The 18,112-nt window shown below is 40.1% G+C and overlaps 1 protein-coding gene and 1 pseudogene across 1 annotated transcript; one reads left to right on the top strand and one right to left on the bottom strand.

Moving 5' to 3' along the window:
• The window catches only part of LOC127353840 (cadherin EGF LAG seven-pass G-type receptor 1-like), a 147,680-nt pseudogene that overhangs the window by 68,780 nt on the left and 60,788 nt on the right, over nt 1-18,112 (bottom strand).
• LOC127352655 (gamma-crystallin M3-like) lies at nt 470-3,324 on the top strand. Its single transcript, XM_051381224.1, has 3 exons — nt 470-616; nt 1,055-1,297; nt 2,971-3,324. Exons 1-3 carry the CDS (start codon nt 542-544, stop codon nt 3,247-3,249), a joined length of 597 nt encoding a protein of 198 aa, XP_051237184.1. The 5' UTR covers nt 470-541; the 3' UTR covers nt 3,250-3,324.

Genomic DNA, 18,112 nt, shown 5'->3' on the forward strand with positions numbered 1-18,112 from the left:
TTAAGAGGTTTCATACAATTCAATTCAATTTTATTTGTATAGCGCCAATTCATAACAGAAGGTATCTCAGGACACTTTTCAAATAGAGTCTAGACCGTACTCCTTATAAAATTATTATACATCCAAACAACTTCTATACAATCCAGAGCTGGACTCTAATGGAGACCACCAGGCTAGTAAAGGAGACCTGCTTCTAACTGGGACTCTACTTTTATTCAACGGTTTACAAACTTTTACCACCTCTCCTGGATAATAAAATAAAGAGAAATTTCATGAGAAACAATAAAGCTGCTGGAGGTTCAATCTTCCCCTTCAGAATAAAATGTCTTTCAGTTCATACTGTTATCATAGTAAGAACTTAGGGCCCCCTGTTGTCTAGCAACGTCACTGCTGTGAACAGAGCTGTTGTTGATGAAAGGCCTCACACGCTCATTGTTAACCCTTTCAAAGAGGCTTTGTGGTGTGCGTGCTGACTCAGCGCTCCGCAGCACAAAGCAGTGAGTGATGCTCAGGTGTATAAAAGCTGTGAGCTCACACAGGTATGAACGCAGTTCACCTCCCTCCGTCAGCACAGACCAACAACATGTCCGCCACCGACATGAACATGATGAGCAGGGTAAGTCCCAGCATGCATCACTGCTCCCAAACCAGAACTGGATTACACATAGTTCTGAGTTCATGTCATATAATCAATAACAGATTTTCATCATTTGTTCAATTATTACAAAACATTGCAGATACAAATCTTAAAATTCTCTAAAATTTACACATACAATTTTTATTTCTTAAACCAAAACCATATATTTTATCCAAACAGCTTCAAACATCCAAATATTTATAAATCATCAACCTTAGCCAGCTTATCTACATTAATCATTAACTAGTGAGTTGCACCTGATAGCTAATGCTAGCAAAACGTTAGCTAATTACCTAAGGCTTTTATTGTGAAGCGTTTGTGCATTTCCTGTCACTGCACAGTGGCAGCAGATCACAGATAACGGCTCAGATCATCCAGAACGTCATAACTCTATCTCAACCTGTCCTCTGTCCTCAGATCGTCTTCTACGAGGACAGGAACTTCCAGGGTCGTTCCTATGAGTGCAGCAGCGACTGTGCCGACATGTCATCCTACCTGAGCAGGTGTCACTCCTGCAGGGTGGAGAGAGGCTGCTTCATGGTCTACGACCGCACCAACTTCATGGGCAACCAGTACTTCATGAGGAGGGGCGAGTATGCTGACTACATGAGCATGATGGGAATGAGTGACCACATCAGGTCCTGCCGCATGATCCCCATGGTAACCACACAGCCAATCACAGCACTGACATCAGTATGAGCTGACTAATCACAGGACAGATATTCTGTATGTGACACAGTCCCATTATAACACTGGTAGCATATTACATTATTATATATATATATATATATATATATAGATATATATATATATTATTTTCATTATATCATAAACGGGCTCAGGTGAGTTCAGGTTAACAGCTCACCTGAATTTAATCCTCTAGCTGTTGGACAAGGTCAAATCTGTGTGACTTCAGGTGGAATGTCTTCAAAACTAAACGTCACTAAAAAGTTTAGATTATGAAGTATTATAAATTATCATTTTATATTTATGATACTATATTTACATTCTATTTTATTATTATATATTATATTATATTACATTATAGGTTATTACTGTTTCAGTGGAAGGTTCAATATATCAGGTTCCACTGGATCTTCTGGAGTTATTCATTATCAATTCAATTCAATTCAATTTTATTTGTATAGCGCCAATTCATAACAGAAGTTATCTCAGGACATCAATCTTTAACAAAAGCAGTTAATCTTTTAATAAACTGGAGTAAGAAAGTAAAATTTAAAACAGTATGTATTAAAGAAAAACATTTTCTTCAAGGAAATTCAAATTAGATTTTTACAGAAACTGGAGTTTGTGGGCAATAAAAAAAAAACACACCAAATTTGTGATGAACGAATGAATTATAATAGGTTATTGTTTATCTGATCAAAAAACATGAAATAATCAAATGTGAAAATTCAGGAATTCATTCTTCTTTAAAATGATCAAACTGTAGATTAAATCTGTTACATCTGTTATAAACCTCTTGAATATATTAATGTTCACACAAGAATATTTGCATTTCCTGAATAAACTTCATGTGCTGCTGCCACCGCTAATTGCAGGCATGGCTTCTAAAAGAGTCCCAGCAAGAAGTGTTTGTGATTTGCATCTTAAGATACCTCTCAAAATTGTTGTAATTGAATAATGTGTTCAAAAGATACCGTAAAAACGTACAGAAGAAGAAAAAGAATAATCAGCAATATAATATTATAATATTAATAATATCATTACTGTTACTATTATATGAGTCAAATAGACAGTACAGACCTCTGTCCTGTATCTACAGCACTGCCCCCTGTAGCTACTAAAAATATTATTGTCAAATGAACAAATCTTTATTAACTGTCTCCGAAAAAGACAATTAGTGTCAAATTATTGGACTTCAATAAAGCTTATAGTTTACTTAATAATAATTGATATTATTTTTACTATTTTGTTAATGAAATAGACAGTATAGATCTCTGAGCTGTATCTACAGCAATGACCTATATAACAATAATATCACTATTGTTCCTATTATTTAAATAAAATAAACAGTACAGACCTCTGACCTCAAACGTGCAATGTACAACATTACCAAATTTGGATGAAATCCAATTAAGCATCGAAAAGTTGTGATCCGTTAAGTGCAGCTGGTATCAAAAGAATGTCCGTGTGACCCCTGCTGGTCATTACATAGAATGTGGGTTTTAATACACTTCACAGACCTGGAAGTTCTGTCCGTAATATATACAATGATCAGAGCAGAACTTCCACTAGGTTCCTGTTTACCGTAATAGCCAAACAAGAAGGTGCCGATTGATGTTTAATGATTGATTATTGGTGTGTTGCAGTACCGTGGCTCCTACAGGATGAGGATCTATGAGAGGGAGAACTTTGGAGGCATGATGCACGAGCTGATGGACGACTGCGACAACATCATGGACCGCTACCGCATGTCCAACTGCATGTCATGTAATGTGATGGACGGACACTGGCTGATGTACGAGCAGCCCAACTACAGAGGCAGGATGATGTACATGAGGCCTGGAGAGTACAGGAACTTCATGAACATGGGCATGAGCAACATGAGGTTCATGAGCATGAGACGCATCATGGACTCCTGCTACTGAACGCTGTCTACGCCGCCTTAACAATAAACTTTATGTTAAAATGTAACAATTAAAGGTAGTCATTCATTATCTGAACTCCAATGATTCAACTCCATAATACTGTTTATTTATTAACTTCACTGATTTTACTTTTTTAATCAATAAGTCGACACATTAACAGACCTTTCACAATAAGAGCATACCAAAGAGGAATTAAACAAGTGAATCACAATATACACAGATATTGATGACATTAATCGCAGATATTGATCACATGATATACAGATATTGATGACATCATACGCAGATATTGATCATATGATATACAGATATTGATGACATCTTACACATGAAAATTGATCACATCATACACAGATATTGATGACATTATACACAGATATTGATCATATTATACACAAATATTGATCACATCATAGGCAGATATTGATGACATCATACACAGATATTGATCACATCATAAGCAGATATGGGTCACATGATATACAGATATTGATGACATCATACACAGATATTGATCACATGATATACAGATATTGATCAAATTATACACCGATATTGATCACATCATACGCAGATATTGATCACATATACAGAGATTGATGACATCATACACAGATATTAATCACATATACAGATATTGATTACATCAAACACAGATATTGATCACATTATACACAAATATTGATCACATGATATACAGATATTCATCACATGATATACAGATATTCATCACATTATACAGATATTCATCACATTATACACAGATATTGATCACATGATATACAGATATTAATCACATTACACACAAATATAGATCACATACACAGATATCGATTACATTATACACAGATATTGATCGTATGATATAGTTATTGATTACATTTTACACAATTATTGATCACGTTATAGACATATATTAATAATAATACTAATGCATTTTCTTTATAGAGCGCTTTTCTAGGAATTTAAAGACACTTCACATAAGTTAAAAGAAAAACTAAAATACTCAACAATGAATCAAACATCAAAAGTAGTTCAATTCAATTTTATTTGTATAGCGCCAATTCATAACAGAAGTTATCTCAGGACACTTTTCAAATAGAGCAGGTCTAGACCGAACTCCTTATAACATTTACAGGGACCCAACAGTACCACCATGAGCAAGCACTTAGCTACGGGGGCAAGGAAAAACTGCCCGTTAAAAGGCAAAAAACCTAGGACAAATCCTTCGGCTCTAGGTGGGTGGTCGTCTGCCTCGACCAGTTAGGGTGAGAGACAGAGAGAGAGAGAGAGAGAGAGAGAGAGAGACAGACAGACAGATATTGATTATATTATATATAAATATTGATCACATTATACACAGATATTGATCACATTATACACAAATATTGATCCCATGATATACAGGTATTGATCACATTATACACAATATACATCACATTAAACACAGATATTGAGCACAGAAACACAGAACAGAACTGTAAAATGAGGACATTGATCTGGCAATCTGTCCCCTCACTGTTAAAGTCTTTGTCGAGGTGGTGTCCAGCAAACAATGTGGGCTTCATTGATAACTGGAAGCCTTTTTGGGGAAAACCTGGTCTGATTAGGAGAGACGGCATCCATCCCACTTTGGATAGAGCGGCTCTCTTATCTAGCAACATGGCGAAGTTTATTTCTAAAACCTGACAGTCCAGAGTTGGGACCAGGTAGCTGAGCTGCTGTCTTACACACTTCTCTGCACTTTCTTCTCACCCACCCAAAACCCCATAGAGACTGTGTCTTTCCCCCGACCACCTAAATTATTTAAAGAAATAAAAACAAGAGGAGTTCAACATAAAAACCTAATAAAAATTAAAACTAACTCCTCAGTAGCACAAAATAAAAGAATGAAATGTGGACTGTTAAATATCAGGTCTCTGTCCTCTAAAGCTGTTTTAGTGAATTAATTAATATCAGATTATGATATTGATTTACTTTGTCTTACTGAGACCTGGTTGTCCAACGAGGAGTATGTTTGCCTGAATGAATCCACCCCCCCCAGTCATATTAATACTCACATTCCTCGAGGCACAGGCCGAGGAGGTGGAGTAGCAGCTATATATGATTCGAGCGTTTTAATGGACCCTAAACCTAAACTAAATTATAATTCATTTGAAAGCCTTGTTCTTAGTCTTTCTCACCCAAACTGGAAAACACTGCAGCCAGTTCTATTTGTTATAGTGTACCGCGCTCCTGGACCGTACTCTGATTTTATATCTGAATTTTCAGAGTTTCTATCAAGCTTAGTCCTTAAATCAGATAAAGTAATTATTGTAGGTGATTTTAATATTCATGTGGATGTTGACAATGACAGCCTTAGTAATGCATTTATATCATTAATAGACTCAATTGGCTTCTGTCAGAGTGTAAATAAACCAACTCATTGTTTTAATCACACTCTTGACCTTGTTTTATCATATGGCATTGATATTGAACATTTAATAGTCTTCCCACATAATCCTTTCCTATCTGACCATTATTTAGTAACTTTTGAATTCATACTATTAGATTATAAGCCATTAGGCAAAACTTCCTACAGCAGATGTCTATCTGACAGTGCTGTAGCTAAATTTAAGGAGGAGATTCCTTCAGTGTTTAATTCAATGCCATGTCTTAATTTAACAGAGTCCTATAATAGCTTTAGTCCCTCTGAAATTGATAATCTTGTCGATAGTGCTACAGGCTCACTACGATCAACATTAGACTCTATCGCTCCTATAAAAAGGAAATTATTAAAACATAGGAGACTAGCACCTTGGTATAACCACCAAACCCGCCAGTTAAAGCAAATAGCTAGGAAATCTGAAAGGAAATGGCGCTCTTCCAAATTATCAGAATATCGCTCAAATTGGCAAGATGATCTTAAGATTTATAGAAAGGCCCTCCGTAATGCCAGAGGAGCCTATTACTCAGCACTAATAGAAGAAAATAAGAACAACCCTAGGTTCCTCTTCAGCACTGTAGCCAGGCTGACAGAGAGTCACAGCTCTATCGAGCCACATATCCCCATAAACCTAAGTAGCAATGACTTCATGAGCTTCTTCTATAATAAAATTATTACTATTAGAGAAAAAATTAATCACCAACTGCCATCAACAGTTATCAGTGGCTCTCCAAGTTCAGGGACTTCTGTCAATGTAAACTTAGATGTATATTTAGACTGTTTTTCTGCTATCGATCTTCATCAGTTAACTTCAATCATTTCTTCATCGAAGCCATCAACCTGTCTGTTAGACCCGATCCCAACTAGGCTGCTTAAAGAAGTTGTTCCCTTAATTGGCACTTCTTTACTGGATATGATTAATCTTTCTTTATTATCAGGATATGTACCACAGTCCTTTAAAGTAGCTGTAATTAAACCCCTTCTTAAAAAGTCTACTCTTGACCCAGGGGTTTTAGCCAACTATAGACCGATTTCTAACCTCCCGTTCCTCTCTAAGATTCTGGAGAAAGTAGTCGCCAAAGAGTTGTGTGACTTTCTACATAACAATAGTTTATTTGAGGATTTTCAGTCAGGATTTAGAGTTCATCATAGCACAGAGACAGCTCTGGTTAAAGTTAATAATGACCTTCTGACTGCTTCTGACAATGGACTTGTCTCTGTACTTGTATTATTAGATCTTAGTGCTGCATTTGACACCATGGACCATGATATTCTTTTACAGAGACTTGAGCATCAAATTGGCATTAAAGGAACTGCCCTAACCTGGTTTAAGTCATACTTATCAGATCGTTCTCAGTTTGTACATGTTAACGATGAATCCTCCATAAATACTAAAGTTAGTCATGGAGTTCCACAAGGTTCTGTACTTGGACCAATACTATTTACTTTATATATGCTCCCTTTAGGCAACATTATTAGGAATCACTCCATTAACTTTCACTGTTATGCAGATGATACGCAGTTATATCTATCAATCAAACCCAATGAAATTAATCAATTATCTAAATTACAAACATGTCTTAAGGACATAAAATCCTGGATGACCTGCAATTTTCTGATGTTAAACTCAGAAAAAACTGAAATTCTTGTTCTTGGCCCCAAAAACCTTAGAGACTCATTGTCTAAAGATATAGTCACTCTAGATGGCATTAACTTGGCCTCTAGCACCACTGTCAGGAATCTTGGAGTTATCTTTGATCAGGACTTGTCATTTAACTCCCACATAAAGCAGACCTCTAGGACTGCCTTCTTTCATTTACGTAATATTAGAAAAATTAGACACATACTATCACAGACAGAGGCAGAAAAACTAATCCATGCATTTGTTACTTCAAGGCTGGATTACTGCAACTCTTTATTATCAGGTTGCCCCAATAAGTCCATTAAAACGCTCCAATTAATTCAGAACGCTGCAGCACGAGTACTGACAGGAACTAGAAAAAGAGATCACATCTCTCCTGTACTAGCTACTCTGCATTGGCTCCCTATAAAATGTAGAATTGAATTTAAAATACTCCTCCTCACCTATAAAGCTCTTCATGGTCAGGCCCCTTCATATCTTAAAGAGCTCATAGTACCCTATTACCCCACTAGAACACTACGTTCTCTGAATGCTGGGCTACTTGTGGTTCCTATAGTCTCTAAAAGTAGAACAGGAGCCAGAGCCTTCAGTTACCAAGCTCCTCTCCTGTGGAACCAGCTTCCAGTTGTGGTTCGGGAGGCAGACACCCTCACCACATTCAAGAGTAGGCTTAAGACATTCCTCTTTGATAAAGCTTATAGTTAGGGCTGGATCAGGTGAGTCCTGAACCATCCCTTAGTTATGCTGCTATAGGCCTAGACTATCGGGGGATTTCCCATGGTGCACTGAGCTACTCTCTTCCTCTCTCTTTCTGCACTCATTCATGTCCCTTTAATGCATGTTACTAACTCCACTTCTTCCCCGGAGTTCTTGTGCTTTCTCGTCTCGCAGGTTCTCATGGATCCTGGTGGAGCCTCCTGCCATGGTCCTGCTTGACTGCCATTGCCAATACTGTTGTTGCTGTGCACCTGTCTGTCTGTCTCTCTCTCTCTCTCTCTCTCTCTCTCTCTCTCTCTCTCACCCCAACTGGTCGAGACAGACGACCACCCACCTAGAGCCGGAGGATCTGTCCTAGGTTTCTGCCTTTTAACAGGCAGTTTTTCCTTGCCCTTGTCGCCAAGTGCTTGCTCATGGTGGTACTGTTGGGTCTCTGTAATTAATGTTAAAGAGTTCGGTCTAGACCTGCTCTATTTGAAAAGTGTCCTGAGATAACTTCTGTTATGAATTGGCGCTATACAAATAAAATTGAATTGAATTGAATTGAATTCCTCGAGGCACCGGCCGAAGAGGTGGAGTAGCAGCCATATATGATTCGAGCGTTTTAATGGACCCTAAACCTAAACTAAATTATAATTCATTTGAAAGCCTTGTTCTTAGTCTTTCTCACCCAAACTGGAAAACACTGCAGCCAGTTCTATTTGTTATAGTGTACCGCGCTCCTGGACCGTACTCTGATTTTATATCTGAATTCTCAGAGTTTTTATCAAGTTTAGTCCTTAAATCAGATAAAGTAATTATTGTAGGTGATTTTAATATTCATGTGGATGTTGACAATGACAGCCTTAGTAACGCATTTATATCATTAATAGACTCAATTGGCTTCTGTCAGAGTGTAAATAAACCAACTCATTGTTTTAATCACACTCTTGACCTTGTTTTATCATATGGTATTGATATTGAACATTTAATAGTCTTCCCACATAATCCTTTCCTATCTGACCATTATTTAATAACTTTTGAATTCATACTATTAGATTATAAGCCATTAGGCAAAACTTCCTACAGCAGATGTCTATCTGACAGTGCTGTAGCTAAATTTAAGGAGGAGATTCCTTCAGTGTTTAATTCAATGCCATGTCTGAATTTAACACAATCCTATAACAACTTTAGTCCCTCTGAAACTGATAATCTTGTTGCTAGTGCTGCAGGCTCACTACAATCAACATTAGACTCTATCGCTCCTATAAAAAGGAAATTATTAAAACATAGGAGACTACCACCGTGGTACAACCACCAAACCCGCCAGTTAAAGCAAATAGCTAGGAAATCTGAAAGGAAATGGCGCTCTTCCAAATGATCAGAATATCACTCAATTTGGCAAGATAATCTTAAAACTTATAGAAAGGCCCTCTGTAATGCCAGAGGAGCCCATTAATCAGCACTAATAGAAGAAAATAAGAATAACCCTAGGTTCCTCTTCAGCACTGTAGCCAGGCTGACAGAGAGTCACAACTCTATTGAGCCACATATCCCCATAAACTTAAGTAGCAATGACTTCATGAGCTTCTTTTATAATAAAATTATTACTATTAGAGAGAAAATTAATCACCAACTGCCATCAACAGTTATCAGTGGCTCTCCAAGTTCAGGGACTTTTACTAATGTAAACTCAGATATATATTTAGACTGTTTTTCTGCTATCAATCTTCATCAGTTAACTTCAATAATTTCTTCATCGAAGCCATCAACCTGTCTATTAGACCCAATCCCAACTAGGCTGCTTAAAGGAGCATTTCACCCGTGGAAACATTAATATTTATTGAAAGTGGGTTCAGTCAAGACCACTTTCGTCAAAATATCTTATATTCCAAGCAGAATTACATTTGGCGGTATGGCTCTGTTCTGGGACCTCCTTGTCCTTCCACGTGCCTACGTGGAAAACCTCGTGGAGCACACCTCCCTGCCCTTCCATGTGCATACATGGAAAAGTTTAAGACAAGGAGAGCGGCAGCAGAGACCCCCAAAGAACCATACCAGGCAACCTCCCTTCCATGAGCTACATGGAAGTGCCAGTAAGAGGAGCCAGCAGGACTATAAACCAATACGTCTAAGCAGACACTAGTTGAAGTACATGGCTAAGTATACTAGAGATATCCCCAGAAATTTGCTATACATTAATGAATTTAAGCCTGAAATTACAGGGCACTCATTGCTGCTTTTTTTTTTTTTTTTTTTTTGAGCATCAAGAATTGCTTGGCCTCAGGCCTGAGATATCGTTCGTAAGCAGATAATGAACATTTACCCATAGCCTTAGCGTCGAGACAGGAGCTACAGATGCTGCATTTGTTGCTGCTCCTATGCGAATTGAATGGAGGAGTTATTTTAATGTAGATTAGCTAAGCCAGATCGCATATACTGAGCAGTAGATAGCCTGTAGGATTGCATGGTTGTGTTTGTCTAACACGGTTTGAGAAAATGGGGGGCAAGTCAGGCTGTATGGCGCTGCCTCCGGGCACAGCTGGCGAAATTCTGCAATTCAAACCGGGACAAAATCAGCAATTGTTATCCAAACATGGAATAGGAGATGCTCTAATAATGAATTTACCCAACATAGATAACCAAGTGAGGCACCTTACAAATCTATGAATGGAACTGAAGAACGCCCTTGTAAATGATGTTGGCAGTTGCCTCATTGTCGCAAAAACATGATTGTTTCCTTGACCAGTCTTTTCCCCACAGAAACATGAAACAACAATTGGGTACATTCATTAAAAAGGTAGAAGAGGCATAGCTGGCAAGGATGACAGTATTTTAGCCATATGTCTGTGAACCACTGATTATTAAAATACCCCCCCAAAACCTACGGAAGGGCAGTTATCATACAGTCAATCATACCACTACTACTGTATGTTTGAATTAATTATATCTCCATTATGTCTGTACACAACACCGAAAACTGTGGATCCATTGCCCTTCCCTAAATTGCCCCTCATGTCTGCTCCCTGTCTTCTAAGCTCAGCAAAGCTGTTCATTAGTGATCTAGTAGATCATAGCAGTCACACTATTAGACCTTGCTGTTGACATAAAACTCCCAGGGTGAACTGGCACACAGTGTTCGATTCATTTATATGTACTCAATATGCTGGGTCTTTTATAATTAATAGCAAATGATGATTCTAGCTGCTCATTGTAAAAGAAGGAGATGCCATACCATTATCACACAGAAGAGATGAGGACTGGGGCTCGGATCTGCAGCCCCCATCCAAGCTCACCATATCATGGAGTGCTCTATAAATCGGAGAGGTCCAGAAGCCTGGATATAAGGGAACTTCCCTGGGGAATAACACACATGCCAATTTAAGATGTCTAAGCAAGGAGAGCAGTTCTCTTTTGGAAATTACTACTGCCTGCTGCTTTCATTACCTCTCTGATATGATGCATCAGTACACTATCTAGAGTGAAACCTAGAACTCTAGCCTTACAGGGCCTGATGTTTCTCCTTGGATAGCAGAAGACCTAATGTTTAAAGGTATATTTAAGAGCAGAAATGCATGGTCTGATTTTGAATTGATAGTCAACTAACAGAAAATCGTCTACGAGAGGGAGCACAAAAGCAGTTGCAGTTATTAAAAGAATCCAGCAGAGAGCCTCTGACAAGTGTCAAATATCTGAGGCTGCTGTAACATCCAAAGGTGAGCCTAACTGAGAAGTACATTTCTCTTCATTTAAACCGAACAGATGCCAATGTGAAGGTGTAATGTATGACTTAAATGCATCTGTGACATCTGCCTTGGCTAGCCATGCGCCTCTACCTGCTTCCTTAATAGCATAAAATAAGGAAAAAGTGCCAGAGATTTAAACTATTTATGCCTTAGTTTCGCCTTTGCAACAGCAGATAAATTAATAATTATGTTTATTTATTTCCCTGAATATTTCCTGGTAGCTATACCTTAATGCTTGTTGAGAAGGCGATTTATGAATGGACCAATATAAACCTTTGTTATCTCTTCAGTAAAGCATCGACTATCTCAGCTCTTTCAAAGCAGATTGTAGGTTTTGGCAACCAAGTCAGCCCAGCTAAGAACCATGAACCAGCCCTATAAAAGATAATTCACTAACAGTGTTTAGATGCTTTCTTAGTGCCTTCCCCAGCTCAGGGACGTTTACTGGGTTGAAGGTTTATTTCTCATGCCCCCTTTTTGAGAGGCAGCACGTTCTTCCCTATGGTGGGACTGCACTTCCCAGCATTCTCGGCGGGAATGTGACGTCATCGTCAAGCGCTGCACCTGTGGGACCATGCGCTCTACCTGCAGACAGCGAAGTGGGAAACAGGCCAACTGCGGACGAAGACTGGCCGGCCTGATATGCCGAACCGAACCCTGGACCCTTGAACCAATGACGGCAAGCGACAACCAGATGTTGGACAGAGCTGACAAGCAAGACAGGTGGAGCCGGCCGCTGCGCCTGGGACCCGCGCTCCCCTGGAAGGCAGCGCAGCGCCGGAGCCGGAGCCGGAGCCGGGACCGCAGCGGAGCCGCAGGAGCAATTCCTCCCCCCTTCTGCAGACCCCCCAGAACCAGAGCAGCCGGACACAACTGTTGTTCAAAAGCGACACTCTCCCCAACGCCGAGATCGCTGCTGAGACTTCACAATGCAATCGACCCGCCATCATACTCACCGCAGACAGGACAAGTAGAAACAAACGACAAACCACAAGTAACGCACACAACATCCTGGCAAAAAGGCTTGTAGAGCAGCAGCAGAGATAGGCAGGCAGGCAAAAGCAGCTTAAATAAGGCGCCATGCATGATGTTTGCCAATTGGATGCTTGAGGAAATCAGGTGAGCTGTCAGCTGACTGTGTATAGTATCCAATGGGAAGTTTAGAGGAATCAGCTGATGTATGTTTATGACTAGCTGTGATCGTATGATATAGTTGTAACTGAAAGCTAAGCCTGACTTCGTGCCCTGCCTGAACTAACGCTATGCTCAATTTATATATGTAGTCGAAATGTAACATACATTGCCTATTTGACCGAGAAAAGACAGAAAGTGACTCTAGGGCGCATTTATATTAAAGACAACAACTCCCACAATGCACAGCTCCGCAAGCCGCTCCCGCTAACTATCAAGAACTACAACAACGTGAATGTAAACCATTTATTTACAGAAATATATCAACAACAACAACAAAAATAAATATGTTAACAATGACAATTATAGTTCCTCCTGAGCATCCTCAACTTCTTGGTGCCCGCAGTACTGGCCATCTGGAGCTGGACTGGACCACATAAGTGGGTAAAACAACACGATGGCCTTGACCCAATCTCTCGCCTTGCAGGACCCATTCCAGAAAGGCTGTTAGGCGATATTGTCTACAAGACATTGAGCACACAGTTAGCGATGCATGGTCTTTGTGTTTAGCGTGCCACAGTAGTTAGCAATGCAACTGCAAGCTGTTTGTGCAGTAAAGAAGCTAATGTTAGTTCAGTTGGCTGACATTACGTATTAACCGGGAATAACTTCGTGATAATACTTGAACAAATTGTGTACATACATGCCACAGAAAATAGAAACACTCAGTTTACAGTCAGACGTCCGTGTGTCCGTAGGCGCACAGCGAGAGCACAGGCACCAGCAGTCCGCCCCAGCTCGAGCCAATCCGGGCTCCTCGTCCGCAACAGGCAGGTCCTCTGCCTCGGCTGCAGAAGCCTCAGCCGCCTCCTGTTCAGCCTCAGCCGCTGCTCGCTATATTGCGGCTCATAAAGGTAGCCACAAACATTTGATTCGACCATCATACTTTCGAAATTTCTTCCATATTACATTGATTAACATAGTCGTAACGTCTGGCTCGCTAGAGCCTCCGCTTAGCTTCCAAACAAGATGGCGGTTATAATTTTTAGTTTCTGCAAGTGAAGTCCCACCCACTGATCTGTAATAGGTCTGTAGCGTGAGTGAAAAAAAAATGAGGAAGTAGTGTTTGTAGTCTCACCCCTTCTACAGAGATATGAGAATTCCTGCTTCCAATGACGCAAAATGACGATTTTTACATCATTGGAAGCTCCCCTCTCCGGGGAAGTGAGGGAATGATGCACGACCATTCAAAAATATGACTAATATGACTAAAGAAGTTGTTCCCTTAATTGGCACTTATCTACTGGATATGATTAATCTTTCTTTATTATCAGGATATGTACCACAGTCCTTTAAAGTAGCTGTAATTAAACCCCTTCTTAAAAAGTCCACTCTTGACCCAGGGGTTTTAGCCAACTATAGACGAATCTCTAACCTCCCCTTCCTCTCTAAGATTCTGGAGAAAGTAGCCGCCAAAGAGTTGTGTGACTTTCTACATAACAATAGTTTATTTGAGGATTTTCAGTCAGGATTTAGAGTTCATCATAGCACAGAGACAGCTCTGGTTAAAGTTAATAATGACCTTCTGATTGCTTCAGACAATGGACTTGTCTCTGTACTTGTATTATCAGATCTTAGTTCTGCATTTGACACCATTGACTATAATATTCTTTTACAGAGACTTGAGCATACTTATCAGATTGTTCGCAGTTTGTACATGTTAACGATGAATCTTCAATAAATACTACAGTTAGTCATGGAGTCCCACAAGGTTCTGTACTTGGACCAATACTATTTGCTTTATATATGCTTCCTTTAGGCAACATTATTAGGAATCACTCCATTAACTTTCATTGCTATGCAGATGATACGGAGTTTTATCTATCGATTAAGCCTGATGAAATTAATCAATTATCTGAATTACAAACATGTCTTAAGGACATTCAATTCCTGGATGAGCTTCAATTTACTGATGCTAAACTCAGAAAAAAACGAAATTCTTCTATTTGGACCCAAAAACCTTAGAGACTCACTGTCTAAAGCTATAGTTACTCTAGATGGCATTACCTTGGCCTCTAGCACCACTGTCAGGAATCTTGGAGTTATCTTTGATCAGGACATGTCATTTAATTCCCACATAAAGCAGACCTCTAGGACTGCCTTCTTTCATTTACGTAATATTACAAAAATTAGACACATCCTGTCACAGACGGATGCAGAAAAACTAATCCATGTATTTGTTACTTCTAGGCAGGATTACTGCAATTCCTTATTATCAGGCTGCCCCAATAAATCCATTAAGACGCTCCAATTAATCCAGAAAGCTGCAGCGAGAGTACTGACAGGAACTAGGAAAAGAGATCACATCTCTCCTGTACTAGCTTCTCTGTACTGGCTCCCTGTAAACTTTAGAATAGAATTTAAAATCCTCCTCCTCACCTACAAAGTTCTTCATGGTCAGGTCCCTTCATATCTTAAAGAGCTCATAGTACCCTAGCTCCCTCCTGTTGAACCAGCTTCCAGTTAAGACGTTTGTGGGGTTCATGCCACTAATCACCTTAGTAAAAGAAGATAGAGAAATGGTCTCAAACCGCTCGAAGACAGCAGTCTGTGCCGGAGGAGCACAGACATCATCAAGAGACATTCATATTACAGATATTCTGCCTGACAGATGCCACTTTATCAGTGAAAAAAGACACAAACTCTTCGCAGGTTGCAGTGGAGGCATCGGACAGGACAGTAGGGCGTGGATTAACGACAGAATCAATAGTATTAAATAGCAGTCTTGGATGATGAGAGCTGTTAGCTATAATGGAGGACAAATATTTGGACTTGGCTTCCTTTAGAGCTCTCCGGTAGGCAGCCAAACTGTCCCTTAACCAGCCCAGGGATACATGCAGTTTATCCTTTTTCCACCGCCGTTCAGCCTGTCTGCATTGTTGTCTGAGCAGACGGGTGTGGTCATTCAACCAGGGATCTGACTTGGTTTTGGTAATTTTTTGCCGAAAAAGGGCAACAGAGTCAAGAATCGCAGAACATGTTGAATGGAAAGTGGAGAGTAGGCTGTCTGGACAAAGGGGAGGAACCAACCCACAGTCATCAAGCAGCTGAGAGTTTCTGAAGGCAGCAGCAAACTCCCCAGCCATTGACGGAGTAAAGATTCGGCGTCTGCGAGCTGGGGAAACTGGCTTATTGGCAGGTGGGGGGGCAACAAAGTCGAAAACAACAGGGAGGTGATCTGAGATAGCAGTGTCGACTATTTCTCTAAGGAAACTGAAAGCCCATGAGAAATGACAAGGTCAAGAGTGTGCCCATACTCATGTGTTGGTGCATTAACAGATTGAGGGAGATCAAAAGAAACTAGAAGACCTTTGAATTCATTGACCAGTTGATTTGCTGCACAACAAACATGAATATTAAAGTCTCCACAAATCAACAGTTTATCAAACTTTGGGATAAACTCAGACAAAAACTCATAGAAATCTTGAAGAAAGTCCTTATTAAATCTGGGTGGGCGATAAACTGTGGCACACAGCACAGGGCAGGTAAGGTTGATCACGAACAGCTGCAGTTCGAAGCTGGAGTAATTATTAGCGGTTATCTTCCGACGTCTGAAGCTCTCCTTAATTATAGCAGCCAGACCACCCCCAGGACCGGCAGCTTGCGGGGTTCTTAAGAAGGAACAGCCGGGAGGGAGGAGCTCCGAAAAGGCGCTGTATTCATCTGGATTCAACCAGGTCTCTGTCAACAGGAAGAAATCCAGATCATGTGTTGTAAAAAAAGTCATTTAAAATAAATGTCTTATTTGTAAGACATCTGGTATCTATCAGGGCCGTGTGAACTGAGCATCGGTCAGTCTGGCGAGAGAAGCGACTGAGCGAGCGGAGATTTCCCGGCACACAGCCCCGCTGGGAGAACCGCACTGGCCAACAACACGGGAGCAGCACCCCGGTGTCCCGAAGACCCGGCTGGAGCCACCGATATCTGTACTCCGTGGAACTCTGCAAATCGTAGCCACTGTAGTCTGTGAAGGATCCGGCTGCTAGACGACAGGGATCGTAGAGGGAGGAAGCCAGAGACATTTTCAGTTTAATGAGGACTCCCCATCGCTTTCTGCGTTTTCTGCAGCGACTGTTACGAGGTAACCAGCAGGAAAGACGCCGTAGATGTGGCGGTATAGACTCCAGGAGAGGCGGAAGCCTCTCCAGTAAAGCCGCAAATTGGCAGTTTTTCCAGAGACTCACGAATATTAAGAAGTGTCAGGCGATCATACACCTGCAGCGGTGACACACTCCGTACAACAAACAGCAGAAACAAGAAAAACAGTAACACTCTCAGCAGAGGGAGACGGCCAGCCAAACACAGGGGTGCCATCATGAACAGCAGCAGACTGGATTGTACTGAGGAGGTGCAATACTTACAAAAAAACAATAAAAGCAGACATAATATTTACAGGGTTTCATGTCTTTTACAGAATAGCTCACATTGCTTCATTTGAATGATGTTTAGGGGCCTAATGAGGTAGAAAAAATGACATTTCACAAGGAAACAATAGGGGAAAGTAACAGAGATAATTTTTCCTTTAATCATCTTGTGACCACCATGATTATGACTGCAACAGAGATGGCACTTTGTCTTCTCAGTGTGTTGCTGGATGTAGGCGAGTAGAACCAAGAGATGAGACGTGGGTGTCTCAGAAGGACCATCTCTCATGTTGTTTTTTTTACCAGATGTATTATTATTACTATTATTGTAATAACATTCATTCATTGTTTCATTCATTCATTCATTTAAAATATTCAACTGTCTGTGATTTGTTTCCTGTCGTGGAGTCTTGAGCAGTTTGCAATGGAATCACATCAGTCCCAGCCTTTTCACACGGTCAGTAAGCCATTTTACAGTGGTTACGGAAAGTATTCAGACCCCTTTACATTTTTCACTCTTTGTTTCATTGCAGCCATTTGCTAAAATCAAAAAAGTTCATTTTATTTCTCATTAATGTACACTCAGCACCCCATCTTGACAGAATTTATTAAAAAAGAAAAACTGAAATATCACATGGTCATAAGTATTCAGACCCTTTGCTCAGTATTGAGTAGAAGCACCCTTTTGAGCTACTACAGCCATGAGTCTTCTTGGGAATGATGCAACAAGTTTTTCACACCTGGATTTGGGGATCCTCTGCCATTCTTCCTTGCAGATCCTTTCCAGTTCTGTCAGGTT

This window comes from Dicentrarchus labrax, unplaced genomic scaffold, assembly GCF_905237075.1.
Source record: "Dicentrarchus labrax unplaced genomic scaffold, dlabrax2021, whole genome shotgun sequence".
NCBI lineage: Eukaryota > Metazoa > Chordata > Actinopteri > Moronidae > Dicentrarchus > Dicentrarchus labrax.